At 39.9% G+C, this 15,913-nt stretch overlaps 1 protein-coding gene across 4 annotated transcripts in view; it reads right to left on the reverse strand.

The window, feature by feature from the left end:
* The window catches only part of slc12a7b (solute carrier family 12 member 7b), a 67,483-nt gene that overhangs the window by 8,419 nt on the left and 43,151 nt on the right, over positions 1-15,913 (reverse strand). For all 4 annotated transcript variants that reach the window (XM_034126737.1, XM_034126734.1, XM_034126735.1 and 1 more), the window contains exons 4-21: positions 13,633-13,779; positions 10,025-10,079; positions 9,547-9,677; positions 9,170-9,411; positions 8,816-9,027; positions 7,737-7,904; positions 7,545-7,643; positions 7,172-7,229; positions 6,365-6,539; positions 6,158-6,276; positions 5,881-5,979; positions 5,340-5,459; positions 3,881-3,985; positions 2,800-2,968; positions 2,024-2,219; positions 1,273-1,442; positions 962-1,093; positions 79-186 (exon numbers count right to left, since the gene is read on the reverse strand). In XM_034126737.1, the coding sequence (XP_033982628.1) occupies positions 79-186; positions 962-1,093; positions 1,273-1,442; positions 2,024-2,219; positions 2,800-2,968; positions 3,881-3,985; positions 5,340-5,459; positions 5,881-5,979; positions 6,158-6,276; positions 6,365-6,539; positions 7,172-7,229; positions 7,545-7,643; positions 7,737-7,904; positions 8,816-9,027; positions 9,170-9,411; positions 9,547-9,677; positions 10,025-10,079; positions 13,633-13,779 (2,505 nt within the window). The remainder of the gene's footprint in view (positions 1-78; positions 187-961; positions 1,094-1,272; positions 1,443-2,023; positions 2,220-2,799; positions 2,969-3,880; positions 3,986-5,339; positions 5,460-5,880; positions 5,980-6,157; positions 6,277-6,364; positions 6,540-7,171; positions 7,230-7,544; positions 7,644-7,736; positions 7,905-8,815; positions 9,028-9,169; positions 9,412-9,546; positions 9,678-10,024; positions 10,080-13,632; positions 13,780-15,913) is intronic.

The following is a 15,913-nucleotide window of genomic DNA, read 5'->3' on the forward strand; positions in this document are numbered from 1 at the left end:
TTATTATAAAATCTTAGACACAGTCCCAGAGACAAAGTGACTCTGAGAGCAGGGTTGTGTTGGTGCAGTTTACTTTACCTCCCTCTCCCTTTCAGTCCTGGAGAGTTGCATCTGCTTCAGCATCTGAGACCTCTGCTCCATCACTAAAGTCTTCTCATAGGTGAAGGCTGATATGTCGTTATCATGCTGAACAGGAAGAGGACAGAAAACACCAACATCTATATCAACTCTTTATGTATGGACCGTTAAGAGTACACAATAGACAGACTTAAGAGCTCTAGAACTAAAACTCAAATCATCTATTTCATGCAGCAGCAACTAAACGTGTGGCTGATAAGTTAAGAAAAAAACAGAGTGGTGCAGTGATGATGTATTTTTGTAGGTCGACCCAGTAGTCAGCATCACAGGGGGTCCCTTGACAAAAAGCAGTAAGATTTCCCCAGTGGACAAAGGAATATTGCAGGAAATAAAATGTGTAGCCAACACACGTTTATGATACTTATCACGTTTTGTTAAACGGGACAATCTCCGGATATTGAGACCACTTTCTGATTTTCTAAGTGTAAATGTATTCAAGATAAATATCAACCTAAGGTAAGGATTCAAGCAAACTCCATCAGGGTCGTATGGTTGTGCGTCACCACCGCTACGCTAACGACAGACTTGTCCTAACGTGATGACGTATAGTGGTCTGATTTAGTCGCTTATTAGCAACTGCTGCTTTGCACGCTTCTGACAACAAACACTCTGAAAAACAATTGACTTCGAGATGAGGGAACCGGAAGTGGAAAATGCTAAGTCTTTTCCGGGTTTTAGGACTCATAACTGCCCCACTCTCACCACTATAAAGCTTTGATAGAGTTCAGTGGTGTAAAACTGAACTGATTGAGCCTGTTTCCAATGTAGTAATGCATCATCACCATTAGAGGCTGTAATGCTATTCTATGAATCAAAGCCTCACCATTTCCACCACTTCTACTTCAGCGTCCAGTCGCAGGTGGTAGAGGAACATCTGGAGATCTTTCTTCATTTGGATGCTGTTGTCATCCATCTGGGCCACGGTGAAGATGCGCATCTTACATTTCCTCCACACCTAGAGGAGGGGAAGATTCCGTTAATATGGAAGAAAACAACAGTGTCAAAGAGGGAGAGTTCTAGGATAGGCAGATGGATAGGTGAGAATGAAACGGGGATTCTGGGTATGGATAATAGGAGAGGAAAGAGAATTTGTCGGGGTTAAAGAGGTCTTGGAGATAAACAAAACACACCAACCTTGTGCTGTCGCAGCAGGAAGGGCAGCAGCATCAGCAGGCCTCCATCATGAACCACCCACCACACGTCGATGGTGCCCTCCCCTAAGCGGTCCTGGTTGGTGGGGAAACTGTCCACATTCTTAGCCACAAGCAAGGCATGTTGGGTTGCCGTGGACTCCCGCACCGTCTCTGGATTGGTAAAGGAAGAGAGTGTCTTTTGTCTCTTTTGCACTGCATGGTATGGCTCTAGTGTACTTTATTGTTATGACTCTCCATCTTGGCAAAGCTACCATCAATGGTGACTTTGGTGTTTAATTCACCTGATCGTCTTTTTAAAAAGGGACGCCCACAAAACCAAAATCTGGTTGATTAAGGTATTACATTACATGTTACTTGTTAGACGCTTTTATCCAAAGCGACTTACATACTCAATACTGTGGGCAATCCCCACAGGAGCAATTTGGGGTGAAGTGTCTTGCCCAGGGACACAACGACATGCTGACTGCAGTGGGGTTTGAACCTGCGCACTAACCCACTGCGCCACACGCCTCCATGCTTAATGTTAAAAAAAGGGCAATGATAATATTGTGTTATTTTTCATTTGGTATGCTTTTGTACAGTTATGGATACCGAATCTTTCGCACAAACACTCGTATTTTGAGGCAAAACACGCAATAAACAAAGTAAGTAGTCCAAATATTAATCTGATCATGCATTTCTACATCAATATATGTTTTCAATATATTTCTAAACAGTCTCCCGCTTGGTACCTATGAAGTTCTTCCAGGACTGTGGGTCATTGGACTGCCTCCAGGTGCCGGGCCAGGCCATCAGGATGGTGTTGTGCTTCATGCCCCCCAGCCCCGCCGACTGGATGAGGTGCGAGACCCCATCTCTGAGGTTTGAAGACACCACCACATGGCAGAATCCTTTCGTTCTCTCTGCTGACATGGCAGACTTGATGTTCTGCACAGAGAATAACAGCAAACGTATAGTATGAAGGAGGTGGATAATGTAGAGCAATGACTATGTGTGTACTCATGGGGAAAGATTCCATGTTTATTATTACCACCACCTCAAAATAACCCTTGAGCACATATTCAGGGCTCATGGGTCTAAACAATGCCCATGGATACAGTAGTGTAATCTGGAATTCAGATTTTGCGGGATTGCTTTTGTAGAAAAAGTAATCCATGGATTAAAAATGCTTTTAAGGACAGAGTCAAATCAGGTTGCAAAATAATAAATCAAATTACATACTTAATTTGGCCAGTAGATGGCAGAGTTTCCTCGATTTTGGCTATCAAATGCTACCCAACTGTAAATCCTGACTGACGCACCAGATTTCCTGAAGCTGTTGAGTTCGACAGTAATGCTTAACAACGGATGGGCAGATAATAGATGACGTTTATAAAATGTTTTGTTGTTTTAACAGCAGCTTTCTGTAATCCAACTAAAAAAAGAGATATATGAGGAGTACATTGTTTTGCATGTGTGATTGTGCCCCATCATAGACTGCATGCTGCTGTATGCATTTCAAACCTACCAGCTCCGCCTTTTTGGACTCTGTGTCTTTGGTGAGATAGGTTCCCTCTAAAACATTTCCCACTATCGTAAGGCCTTTCCCTGCCTTCAGCTGAGTGGTGAGGGACAGCAGACGGGGGTGTTTGACACCTTGATCTGAGTCGACATTCAGGAGCACCAGCACCTGAGGCCTGGATACATCAAGAGAGAAAAGAAAGGGGGGACAGGTTTCATTGCTTGATCATCACATTTAAGAAGGTTCTTTTAAACGGCAACAAATCTCTTTACAAATGAAAACGAATGGCTAACATTTTGAAGGCCCATCATAGTCTAATACAACTTCCCTGGAAAGTAACACCACTATGAAAGCACATTATTTCTTGAGAGAACCCTTCTACTCCAGTAGGACTCAGAGGAGGGTGTTTTTTTTTGTTCATGTGGTGCTTTGGTGTTGTTTTTTTTGTTTTGTTTCTTTCCCTTAACTGTCAACTGGGAATTAAGTATTTTTTGTAAGTTTTTGTGTTTCTCTTATTTTCCTACAATACTGCAATGATTGGCTGTGAAGAAGAAAATATGAAGGACATATGTATTTTATGTATTTCTTTTTTTGAGAAAGGGGCAGGTAATATAAGATCATTTTCTTCTCCCTGCTCCTTTTCGGGTATGGTGTGTTTACAGAGACATGTTTTGTAAATAATTGTAATACATTGAGTTTGTGCCCGGAACAAATAAAAATGAAATGAAACCTTACAGTTCCACATTTGTTTGGCACAAGAAAGGAGGCAGTTTATATTTACATTTAATTGGAACCATCTGTACAGTTGGAAACATCAAATCCCTCAGAAGAGTTTCCACACTGAACATGCCAAGAATTCAAATGAAACTTTTGGACAGGCAGTCTGCAAGGTCAGCCAATGCTGGTCTCTGTACAGTTTTCAAGGCTCATCAATCTTTGTTGTCAGATTAGGGAGAGGACCTAGAGATTAATCAAATTCAACCTCTGTGTCTATTCCTGTCTCTCTCGCATCTGGTTCAACAGTATCAGGTGGCCCTGTGTTAGCTGTGACCTCATCGATATGAAACACAGGAGCAGTGCACTGTACCTCCAGTTCTTGGTGTGTGGGGGAGCCTCCTCAAGGCGAATGAGGGCGTAGCGTGCTGCGTTCAGGGACAGGCCCCGGATACCGTCTCCCCACTCCTTCTCTGCCCTGCATTCAACAAAGGATTGAACATGTGTAAGTAACACACATAAAACAAGAAGCCACATGATGAGATGGAACAATTCAACAATACTGTCGTAACATATCAGTAAGAAGAAAATAACCCCAATGTTAATCTTTGTTTGTTAAGCAATGCAGGCCATAAAGTAACTGTCACTGTCCTTAATGGCTGAGAAAAGAGCAAATACACTTTTTTATGCAACTACTAAAAAATAAAATAAAATATAACAGCATTCAACGATTCCAGGTTAATATGCTATTGTTAAGGTTAAGGTTAGTTTATTTATATAGCACATTTTCAGACACAGAGGCAATTCAAAGTGATTTTTGTGCTTTGTTACATATTTGAAATGCATATATATATTTGTTTAGCATTATAGTACAAAACCAACACAACAAAATTGCATGGATTTAGAATGAACAAATCAAATGCCTTGACAACAATCATGAACGAATAACCACAAACTAAATCAGATCACCACAGTAAGTATCTGTGGAGTTACTAAATACTATTGCAGTGAGCTAAAAAGGATGGTAATGCAGAGACACTAATCGTTACTGCGCAAATAATTACACATCCTGCTCATACAGTAGATCCTGCTAGCTGTAGCTCAAGGGATTTAGCACGTGACAGAATTAGTTTACTATACTTTGAGATTACGGCACTAACTGACAGTACAGATGCAGATTGTCAGACAAAGTGTTTTTTCTGAACCAAGGCTGTTTGTTTCAGTAACAGCGCGCCACACAGAAGCTCAGGGTGAGCTGTCGAAGGCGTTGGTAGTGAGCCTACCTCTGCTCATTCTGACAGAATTCTAAATGAATAGTTAGCACTCCGATAGAGCTACGTTCTTACGAGTTATCTGATTAACAAATGTATTTTCTTTACTATAAAACATAGCCTTATACTAGTAGCGGATATTTAGTTGCTGGACATAATAAATCAAAGAAGTAGCTTGAAAATAAGACATTAAGGGAACGTTGGTGTGAACAATAGGTACAATAAACAATAAAAGTACAGGGATCAATAATTTAGGGAAGGCTTTGCTTTCTGGAGCCTTCATTACCTGCTCCCCTCCTTAAATTATGCATTAAATATGTATTTCTTGCTAGTTAAAGATGACCTTTTTAGGTATAACAATAAATGCCAAGATGTCACATACAAGTAACTTAAAGCATTATATATTCTATATGTCATGTATCAATTTTGTATACATGTATTTTTTTGTTTTAAAATCAGTTCATTTTCTGTAAGCCGTTTTTCTTTCATATTTGAGCGTTTCCTTGCCATTGATTTACTTTAGATCTATGAAATAAATGATCACATTCAAAGTCCTCTTACCCTCTGTATTCAATATATTTGTAGATGCAGGAAGCGATAGCCATGGCCACGATAGCATAATACCAGGAACAGATGAACATGAGAGCAAGACACAAGCTCATTCCCAGGAAGGACAGAGCCCTGTAGGAGGAAACACACACTTTAATAAAGTGTTTTTAATACATACGCATCCGTTTACAGAACAACTGCTTCTCAGGTTTCTGCACATTCATGATAATATTCTAACAAAATGAAACCAGTTCAGAGTGGACAGCTTGGTACTGTCCTGTATTGAACTGAAGGCTACATCACCCAAACCACAATGAACATGTTTTTTTGTGGTTTGTGGTGTTTAAGTGTGATTCTTGGCGCGTTTCCTAACATTTTCATAAAAAAGCCTCTCTCTCAACACTAGGTCCCTGACAGGTTAAATAACAAATGTTAGAACTGCAGTGTTATTAAAACCTCAGCTAACCTTATAGACTTACTGTGAAAAAATACATTTAGATAGAAAATGCAGGGACTATTTACCCGCAAGATTGAAATATTCATTATCACGCACCAGTGGTAGTATTGGAAGCGTGGTCTCCAGTTAGGGGTCCGCAGCAGGGTCTGAAGTGCACAGGCCAGGTTGACAAACAAGTAGCACATGAGGAAAAACCTGTGAAAAGAAGACAATAAGCCTCAAAACACTACTTAATTATCATTTAAATCTCTACTTTATGACCAATTGTGAGTGGCTTTAGGAAGTTAAACTCTTGAGGTATCAAAGACTTTATCTGGTGATGAGATTTAATGGAAATGGAGCCTGTAATATTACTACACAAACAGAAACTGACATGGAGAGAATAGGAGCCACGGCGTCCAGGGAGGCGATGAGGATCCCGATCTCACAGATCCCAGCAGTCAGCACCAGAGCCCAGGTGGGTTCTCCGTTAGCTTTCCCATGACCGAACACCTGATACACAGAGAAAGAGAATAATAATATAAGCACGTGAGGATGAAGACTGCTTCCCCTGTGTTTGTGTTGGCGGTGTGTTTCTAACCTGCAGGAATGGTACGATGCCATCTCGTGCGATGGCCTGCAGCAGGCGTGGGGCGCCAGTCAAACTCTGTAGCCCCGCCCCACAGCAGGAGAAGAACGAGCCAATCACAATCACCCACGGCGAGGGCCATGATAGTGTGCCGATCACAAGGTTCCTTTTCACCGAGTCACCAAATCTGCAATGCAAGAAAAAAGCATATTATTAACTGGTAACAAGTTTTTTTCTGACAGTATTTCAAATATTAGCTGATATTCCTGTATTTTCTACTGTGAACTAATAAGACCCAACATAAATGTATACTACTTACGTAAAATGTGTGCATTCATGTAACTTATTAATACAATTTAGTAATTGTCCACTCTTCAAGTGATCAAAATGGGTTTAATAAGCGATAAAAATGAATTTGCAAGAATAATATTTGATAAACAGACCTTTTGTATCATGAAGAACACATTTTATCGTATCTTTAAACGATAAAGCTCCTGTTATTTTTTATTTGACTTTGTGTTTTTGTCATGAAAGAACAAAACCAACAGATATTTACTGTTTTTCTTCTCCCTTTAATATGGGTTTAAGAGCGGACAGTGGTCTATTTACATAACCCGAACGTTATGTATTTGCATGTAGTATGAAAAACATCAAATATAAGCCTATGATGAGATAATCCTATTTATCTGAACTCAAGAGGGGATACTAAAAGAGTTGGAGCTAAACCCAAATTAAACAACATGCAAACCGTTTTTATTCCAAATCATTTGGTGTTTACAGTTTTTACAGTACAGTATTTGCTCTGTGTTCAACTCTTACTTGTCCCGAAGCAGAACTCCCTCAATGCTGGCACCAAAGAGAACCACACAGGTGACGTCTGGAAAGCACTGTTCAGGACAATAAATGATATCTATAGACAAGTCTTTGGCTTTTCACTTTGCTGTAAAGCTTTAAACACACATTTTCCACAGTCTGAGTGATTTCCTTGTCTTTTGTTTTGACAGGTTTGATTCTTGTTTTAATGGCACTCCAGCCAATTAGATTAGATTGCAGTGTCATCTGGCCACATAAGGTGTGGTTTACAAGCTTCATACTTGGCACTTAAGGGGCCCAACTGATTAATCTAGGAAAACCTTTTAAAACCTTCAGTTTTAGACATGTGACAATACTTTTACAATAGCGTTAAGGATACAGATGAAGGAGGTGGTAGCGATAGCCAGGATGGTCCCAATGGGGATGGACTTCTGGGCATCCCGCAGGTCACCTGACCGATTTGACCCAGCCATAATACCTGACAGGGGGGGTCATAACAGCGAATCAAACATTAGATATTTTTGACAAACGATCTGCAATTTGGACCATTGTTTTGATGTCATATTCTTACCAGTGACAGATGGGAAGTAGATGCCGACCAGCAGTGTGAAGAAGGTGGAGATGTCGTTGAACACATAGGGCAAGTAGACGTCCTGGGAATTGTCAGTCGCCTCAAGAGATGACAACTCCTTGTTTTCCACCAACATACCCAGAGGGCCATATGTTGACCACATGTTTTCTGAGAGAGACAGAAACGGAAGTATTAGCCAATGCCTACAGCCAGAGAACACTGACCATTTTTTTTAAGAGTTCCAATCAGTTTCTTGGACCTGATTTAATAAAGGAATCTTTGACTGACATGAAGCAGTAGTTAAGTGGGTTTAAAAATAAAGCATAATATTTTTGTACCATTTAAGCCTTAATGCAGCGAAACAGTGTGGTCATAAAACAATTTGACCTAACCAGAGGAATAGAGCGGAATCTAACCTGTCATTATAACTGTAGCAGAAATATCATATAATGAAATACTTCCAGCATGGATCAGTGTCCATAGATTTAGAAGTGATCCAAAATAAATGGTGGCGGCTAAGTGGTAGTTAAAGCCGAAGTAAAAGGCAAACTTGGTAAAAGTAGAGGTGCAGACTTCTAAATGGACAAAAAGTTAAATGTATTCGACTTAGAAGGGGAGGAAGTATAATTTAGAGACACAAATCAAATGGAGATGGAAGAAAGCGGAGCACATGCTTGCCCCAGATGCTTCAGAAGAAATATGACAGGAATGCATTTTCACTAAAGGCTAAGTAAGTCTGTCTTAGCCAGCAGTTACATAACATGAGGAATGTCCTGAGTTTGCACTTTCATCAATAAAACTGTGCAACAAACACGATCTGCGTGTCCATTGATCTTTTTTTACATTTAGGATCATTATAACGAGCAATTTAGCTTGTTTTGTTTGATTGGTGGATGAGATTGGATGATACAAAATGTATTCTGGGTAATTCGGACTAGTATACAAGTACGTTTTACATTAGGTATTGGAACATTTCAAAGAGTTATGAGGAAAAGGTGAGGAGGGCTTTAAAATGTAAAAAATGTCATCAGAATTGGGGATTGCTGCCAAGTCCTGCAGTTGAATCACTGTGTTCCTACCTGAAATGACTCCGCTCTTCAGTCCGGGGATGCCCTGCACCAGGGTCACATTGTTGTTGACAAAATACTCGTTGCAGGTGGCATTGAGATCACGTCCATCACAAAACAGCCCCCACAGTTTGGTAGTGACCGTCATGTTGTTTACGAAATCCGTCTTAAGACAACTGTCAAAGTTTGTGTTCTGCAGAGTGCGATTTCCCAACATGCAAACACTGTGTGAAAGAAATAGAGATTTTTAATTGACACCCTATGAAGCTGATCAAAATCCCACTCCAGTCCACAGTGAAATACCGTCTTTATTAGCCACATTTTAGCATCATATTCTTCAATAGATGACTTATTGTGTGGACTCACGGAAAGTCTGGTGGCTCAAAGATGGTCTTGATGACTCCAGCATATATGGAGAGGATGGAGAGAATGACGCAGGCCAGGAAGACCAGAGCGAGCTTGTTGACATATTTCACCCCTACAAAGACGACCAATGACATCAGAGCTAGGCAGCACGTGCCGTAAACACGCATGTTATTCAGCAAGGCATTCACCTCGTCCTCCTTTTTCTCAGCCACAAAGATGGCTGCTTGAGGCACAATGTAGGTCTGAAGGGGAAAAAAGAAGGGGAAGAATTGTTTACACTCTAAGTTTTCTCCTTTCACCTGAGTAAGAGTCGTAGGTGGAGAATATACAGTGACTTGGAGATAACATTAGAGGATATCCACATAGTGTTTACTCACTAAAAGAATCTCTATAGTACCAAGGATGTACATGGAGCCAGCAAAGGTTGTGCCCAGGTAGAAGCAGAGACCTACAGCTCCACCAAACTCTGGTCCAAGAGATCTGGAAATCATATAGTAGGATCCTCCAGCTGGGGGAAAAAGAAGGAAAATGGTTTTATGAGAACAGGAAAACTTGATGTTATGGGTTTTCCAATACATCCATGGATGACGTTAACAAGGAAAATTGTTGTCCAGGTTTTTGATCAAGCTCTGGTACCTAAACAAAATTCTATGTGATATTTGCTATTAATAACTTTATTAAACTATATTCCTAGCCAGCAACCAATCAAAAGGAAACACTCTGACTGCCTATCATTCAATTATATTTCACTTCATGTTATCATTATAATAAACAAAAAACATAAAAAGGGAATGCTGAAATAAACCAAAATGTCTTGTTTAAGTTTGTGTATGTTTGAGTACCATAGCGTCTTACCTGGCACAACACCATTAGTAGCAATTGCACTCATGGATATGGCTGTCAGCATTGTCTGTGGAGAGTAAACAGTAAAGAACAACAACATCAGAACACATCCCTGAAATCTAAAGACCTTACACACACAATAATCCTTTGCAATGTATTTTTACAGCTAGTAATAGCTTATAGTTAATTTTCAATGTTTTATTGTAGCAATGGAGTTGTGATGTTAATACCCTATGACTTTCAACACAAACCTCCTTGATTTGTTTTTCACGCCCACCTAATAGTTTTTTTGAACTCCATGAAGTTTCTGTATTTTCCCAACAATAGGATACTTTGAGGGTTTAATCTAGCATTTAGCCTGTTAAAGTGCTTCTTAGGGGATTATAGTGTAAATCTTTTAGATTGGTAATGGATATGGGCTTTTCCATGAAATCATTCCAGACCTTGTGACGGAGGATATTTAAATCAGCCTGTTACCTAACCTACTTCCGGATGAGAGAAAGGACAGAGCAGAGAGAAGGGCAGGGAAGGCAAGATAAGAGGTAAAAGAAAAGAAAAAAGGAAGCCGTGTTAAGCCCTGAAGTGTGAAAGACAGAAGGAGAGGGGAACGTGTGAAGCTGAGAGAATATAGGGCAGGGGCTTGAAGATGAAGAAGAGGAGAGACAAGGACAGGACCGAGATAAACCTTGTGCTGGGCGTCCGGTTTAAAAAGCTGGAGGAAAGCCAATTAGCTCACAAGTTCATCTCCCACTTCCACTGAAACCAGAAGCAGATATACTCTCGCTTGTCTTGACCAGAATTGGGTGTAACAAAAGTAATATTATTACAGTAACGCGTAACTGTAATAATATTACTTTTGTCGGTAACGGAGTAATGTAACGCGTTACTTTTATAATTCAGTAATCACACTACAGTTAGCCTACTAACATACAGAATTACTAGATTCTCCCTTTGACAGACAAGAGGGATTTCCGCCGCAGGTTTATATTTACGTAACATTTTCGCGACTTGCACGTCCACATAAAGTGCATAAACATGGCTGAGTCAACAGCGATAACTTTCGAGGGGTGGAGGTATGCCCATTATTTTGAGTTCGTCCGAAGAAAGGACAGGAATGTGACGGTGAGGTGCAAACTGTGTCCAGGCCAGAAGCTTTTATCCACTGCTGCAAACACAACGTCAAACCTCAACAAGCACCTGCAAAGACAACATGCTAACGTGAAGCTAATAGCTAAGGAGGACCTCCGAATCCAGAGTGAGGATGTCGAGTAAAGTAACGAGTAACACTGTAGGTGTGCCGCATTTGCGCTTCAGATGAGGCTCCCTCCGCAAAATGAAGCACTCTCCGCAGTCTGCGTGATCTGCCTGTAGGGAGGGGCGGCCCTGGGAGTAAAGTAACGAGTAAAGTAACGTGTTTTAAAAAAAAGTAATAAGTAATATGTAATATATTACTTTTTTTGAGTAACGACCCCATCTCTGGTCTTGACCACAAACAGATCAAAGGAGATGGAGTCCCTAATGCATTACTGTTGAAATATGATCATATAATTCCCATTAGTCATGTCCACTACTGGATTTAACAGGAATTTGAGGAATTTAAGGGCCTCATAGAAGAAATTCAAGCAGAGCTAACCCGACCCAAACAAGGTCCAACCACTGCATAAATCAAAAATCATTGTAGTCAATTTATCACAAAGAGTATAAGGCACCAAATCACCCATCACCAAACTGCTTTATTAATGTGGCTTTGGTGTCACTCAGGTCCACATTAAGAAGAAGGTAACATTTACAAAATCAAACTGCTTACCATTTCTGACTAAATACCACAACATCATTATGTGAAGATCTGTGTATTTCCATTTGTGCTTTCTAACAGCCCTACTTATTCTAAGTCAAAAGTAGTGCAGTTAAGATAAATATGTTTAGACTTCTGTATGACTCAATAATATCGCAATTAAGATAAATATCCCACTACCAAAATCCAAAATGGTATCTAGTCTTATACCGCATTGTAAAAATGTATGTATAAAATAAATAAATGCAACTAATAGTAAAGTAACTGCAATCATTTGAAGATGTAATTCAACTGGTCTCCTACAAATTGTGAACAATACAGTCCCTACAGACCAGTCACACATTTTTTCATACAAATACTTTGCCCAGAAAAATAGCAGCACTGATTGAGAGTCAGTTCTGATTTTGATCATGACGTCAAGAATCCAAAACAAAATTCCTAGCCCTTGTTTATTCAATATTTGCTGGCAGTCACCTATAATCACAAAGCACCTACTGTTGACATGTTGTTTAGTAATCCCACAGCCTGAAGAATAATAATTATGACATCAATAATATTCTGCATGCTGTGTACTGAGCTAATGAAAAGAGTGTCAATATGTTAGCGTAAAGCCTGCTCTCTTAAGAGCCATTCTGAAACACTGAGCATCTTTGTTTTTAACTTCAAAACAAGTATGTGTCTCTTTATTTGAAGATCTACAGGCCGAATAACACAAATTGCAATTGCTTTCATAGAAAAAGTGAAAGTAGGAAAGATTTTTAAACTGTTTTGCGGTGCTTAGAGTAAATGTTACCTAGTCTAATTTGATCAAATAAACTGTGAATTCACTTTTGAAGACACATTTCTGGTGTTGGGTGGAGAGCCCACAAAACATGACCTATAAACAGGTAGCTGATGTGCAGCCATCAGTGAGAAGTCAGATGTGGTTTAAGCAGAGATAATGAACATTAATCTGTTCGACTAAGCTCGGCTGTCTTATTATGTAACCGCAGCGACGCAGTGGAGGGTAAACCCTCTGATGCACTTTAGCTAGATTGTAATAAATTAAATGGTGTCCCCATTCAGACGTTTTCACAGCAAAAAAAAGCTGGAATTACAGACACAGTGCATTTGATTACATTTACAGTAGGTCATTCTTAAAATAATAAAACAAAAATAACTGTCTGGGATTCATGGTTTTGATTTCTTCTTTCAGGCAATACAAATCATTTCAGGTTAGATTCTTGCCTTTAGCACATCTGACGTTTGGTCAACAACCATTAAACTGATATATTTTCTCAAATATACCCGCTGTGTGGGTGTGCATGTCCCCATGTTTCTGACACTTTGCATAAGGAAGGATTACACGTCAAGCTGCCAGGTACCATTAGCAGCTAGGAGTATATCGGAAAGGGAGAGTCACAGAGACTAAATATAGGAGGGATCAGTAACCACTAAGTCAACTCGCTTGTCAATCTTTACTGCTGTCAATCCAACATTTGCACCCGTGTGCCATTAGAAGTCAAAGCAGCATGTGTCACTGAAACACTCAAGCACTTCCACACATATTCACTGTGCTAATGTGCTAATACTATGTTAAAGAGAGAGCTGTGTGTGTACATTAAGTGCGCTCTTACATAACTTTGCTTGTCCTTACTCTAATGGCTTAAACACTTAAACCTTGATTGGACAAATAGTTTCCACGTCAAGAGTCTGAGTCAGACTGTACTTATCTATCTGGAAAAAAACACTGATCAGTAGAGTGCCTTTCATTTCCATTTTAAAAGTTACCATGGTATATAACGTACAGTGGAAAGCCATGTAGGTCATGATGGTTGTGACTTACACAAGAGCAGCACAGGACGACACTAGCTAGCGACTCCAAGATGCCGGCTGTGCCCACAATCCATGTGAGTCGGAGGAACAGGATGACCCCCAGAATATTCTGGAGGCAGGGGAGGTAGACCCCCATGAAGGTCCCCATCTGAGGGCTCTGGATGGGAAAAATAGAAGAGCAAAAAAGATATTGAAGTGTAAGAAAAATGCTTAAGTATGAGAGTGTGTGGTGATCAGGGGGTGAGGAACTTGAGGTTAGAATTACAGCATTGTTGACGAGAGATAAGTCTAAAGGTGGTCTGTCATTTTTCATCCAAAAATGACAGAAATAGCTGTTTTTAGCCACACAAATATCCTGCTTTTCCCGTTTAATATCACATTAAACTGAATATCTTTGAGGTTATGACCTGACAAAACAAGGTATAAAAGATATTTCCTTGTGGACTATGAGAAACTAATAAGGACATTTTTCAGGAAATGTTTAATATTTTATAGAGCAAACGATGAATCAATTAACATAAAGAATAATTGGCAAATTAATCAATAATGAAATAATTGGAAGTTTTAGCTATATTGTTTGCAACTTTAAGCAGCAAAAACTAATAAAAGAGAAAATCAGAGCGGCGAAGAAGACAAAGAAGGATTAAGGGAGGAATAAAGGCATACCTAAAGGGGAAGTGAAACGGGAACAAAGAGTTGTGTTCACACGTCATAGATAGTGAGTCAATTCAGTTATTGCCACAAAACCTTTATCAGTTAACAAAAGTCTGTTCTCAAAGTTGCACCAACAGCAACAAAGCATGAACATACAGCTTAAAAGGAAAAACACAATCACTTAAGTCAATAACTGGTTCCGACACTGCATCTAATCTACATACATACATACATACATAGAGACAGTAGTAAAGATTCAGTTTTATTTTCCCATGCATAAAAATTCATAAGCTATTGTTTTAGGCAAAAGGTCTTTGATTGCCATGAATATAACAGGAGTTTCTCATCCAAAGCAAACGCTGCCACAGTAAGAAATATGAAGATGTTAACATAACATAACATGTCGGATGAATATGAGCTGACATTTGATTTAGACTAACATCTCAGTGACACAGGCATGCTTTATAAGAAACACTCTATACTGTGCAGTAACCAGGGAGAACATTGTAAAAAATCCTTCATTGCTTCCACCCCAAAAGTAAGCATTCCTTTGCGAAAGAAAAGGTTTCGCAACAGCATGACAACAGGAATATATTACATTTTTCAAATCAATGAACTTGACAATTAGCTACCTTTTGAGCCATCTATCTCCAAATGTTCAGCACCAGTCCCACTTGTCCAGACAAAGAGGAGCGACAATGGTGTCAGCTTAATTCTATAGCAAGATGTTAGCCAATGGGAGGTTCTATTTCCAAGCAGGGGACAAGATGGAGCAACTGGCCTGGGACTGAAGCTGTGGTTAAACAAGCCTCTGTGTGCCTCATGGCAGCACTGTGGCTACTTTTCAGTTTGCTTTAAAAAATAAATAAATAAATGGCATGAGCATTCAATGCTGCTTGAGGAGCTCCTTGGTCTGACTCATAAATAATAATTAATAATAATTCCTTATATTTATTATAGCGCTTTTTCCATGACCCAAAGCGCTTTACAGGTACACATTACACATACATGTAACGGTCATGTACTGTGGACAATACCCACAGGAGCAAATTCAGGTGAAGTGTCTTGCCCAAGGACACAACAGCTTTACAGACGCAGCGGCGGCGGGTTTCGCCCCCTTGATCTGATGATCAATGCACAGCCCACTGCGCCACACCGCCCATCTTCACACCTCAAAGTCATCAAGGCGCTTTACAAGTACACATTAGTATCATACATGTACTGTGGACAATACCCACAGGAGGAAATTCGGGTGAAGTGTCTTGCCCAAGGACACAACGGCCTGACGCAGTGGCGGCGGGAGCGGGTTTCGAACTGGAGTTCCCCAACGCCCCCTTGATCTGATGATCAAACGCACAGCCCGCTGCGCCACTCCGCCCCTTAATATTAAGGCAGAGCTTCTGGACTGCGGGCAGTATTTTATATATTTTTTAAATATCTACTTTACTGCTGCTTTCTGACTCAACCAACAGGGTCAACAGGTCATATTGTGTGAAAACAAAGAATACTGTGCTATTTAATAATAGCCTTCTAAATAAGACTCTGTTGCCTCAAAGGAAGCTTGTTGCTTTATAACTATAGATTCAATTGGTCACTGGTAATACAGTGCTAAAAGTGAACATTAAAAAGTTCTAATT

Source organism: Trematomus bernacchii, unplaced genomic scaffold (assembly GCF_902827165.1).
Source record: "Trematomus bernacchii unplaced genomic scaffold, fTreBer1.1, whole genome shotgun sequence".
Lineage (NCBI taxonomy): Eukaryota > Metazoa > Chordata > Actinopteri > Perciformes > Nototheniidae > Trematomus > Trematomus bernacchii.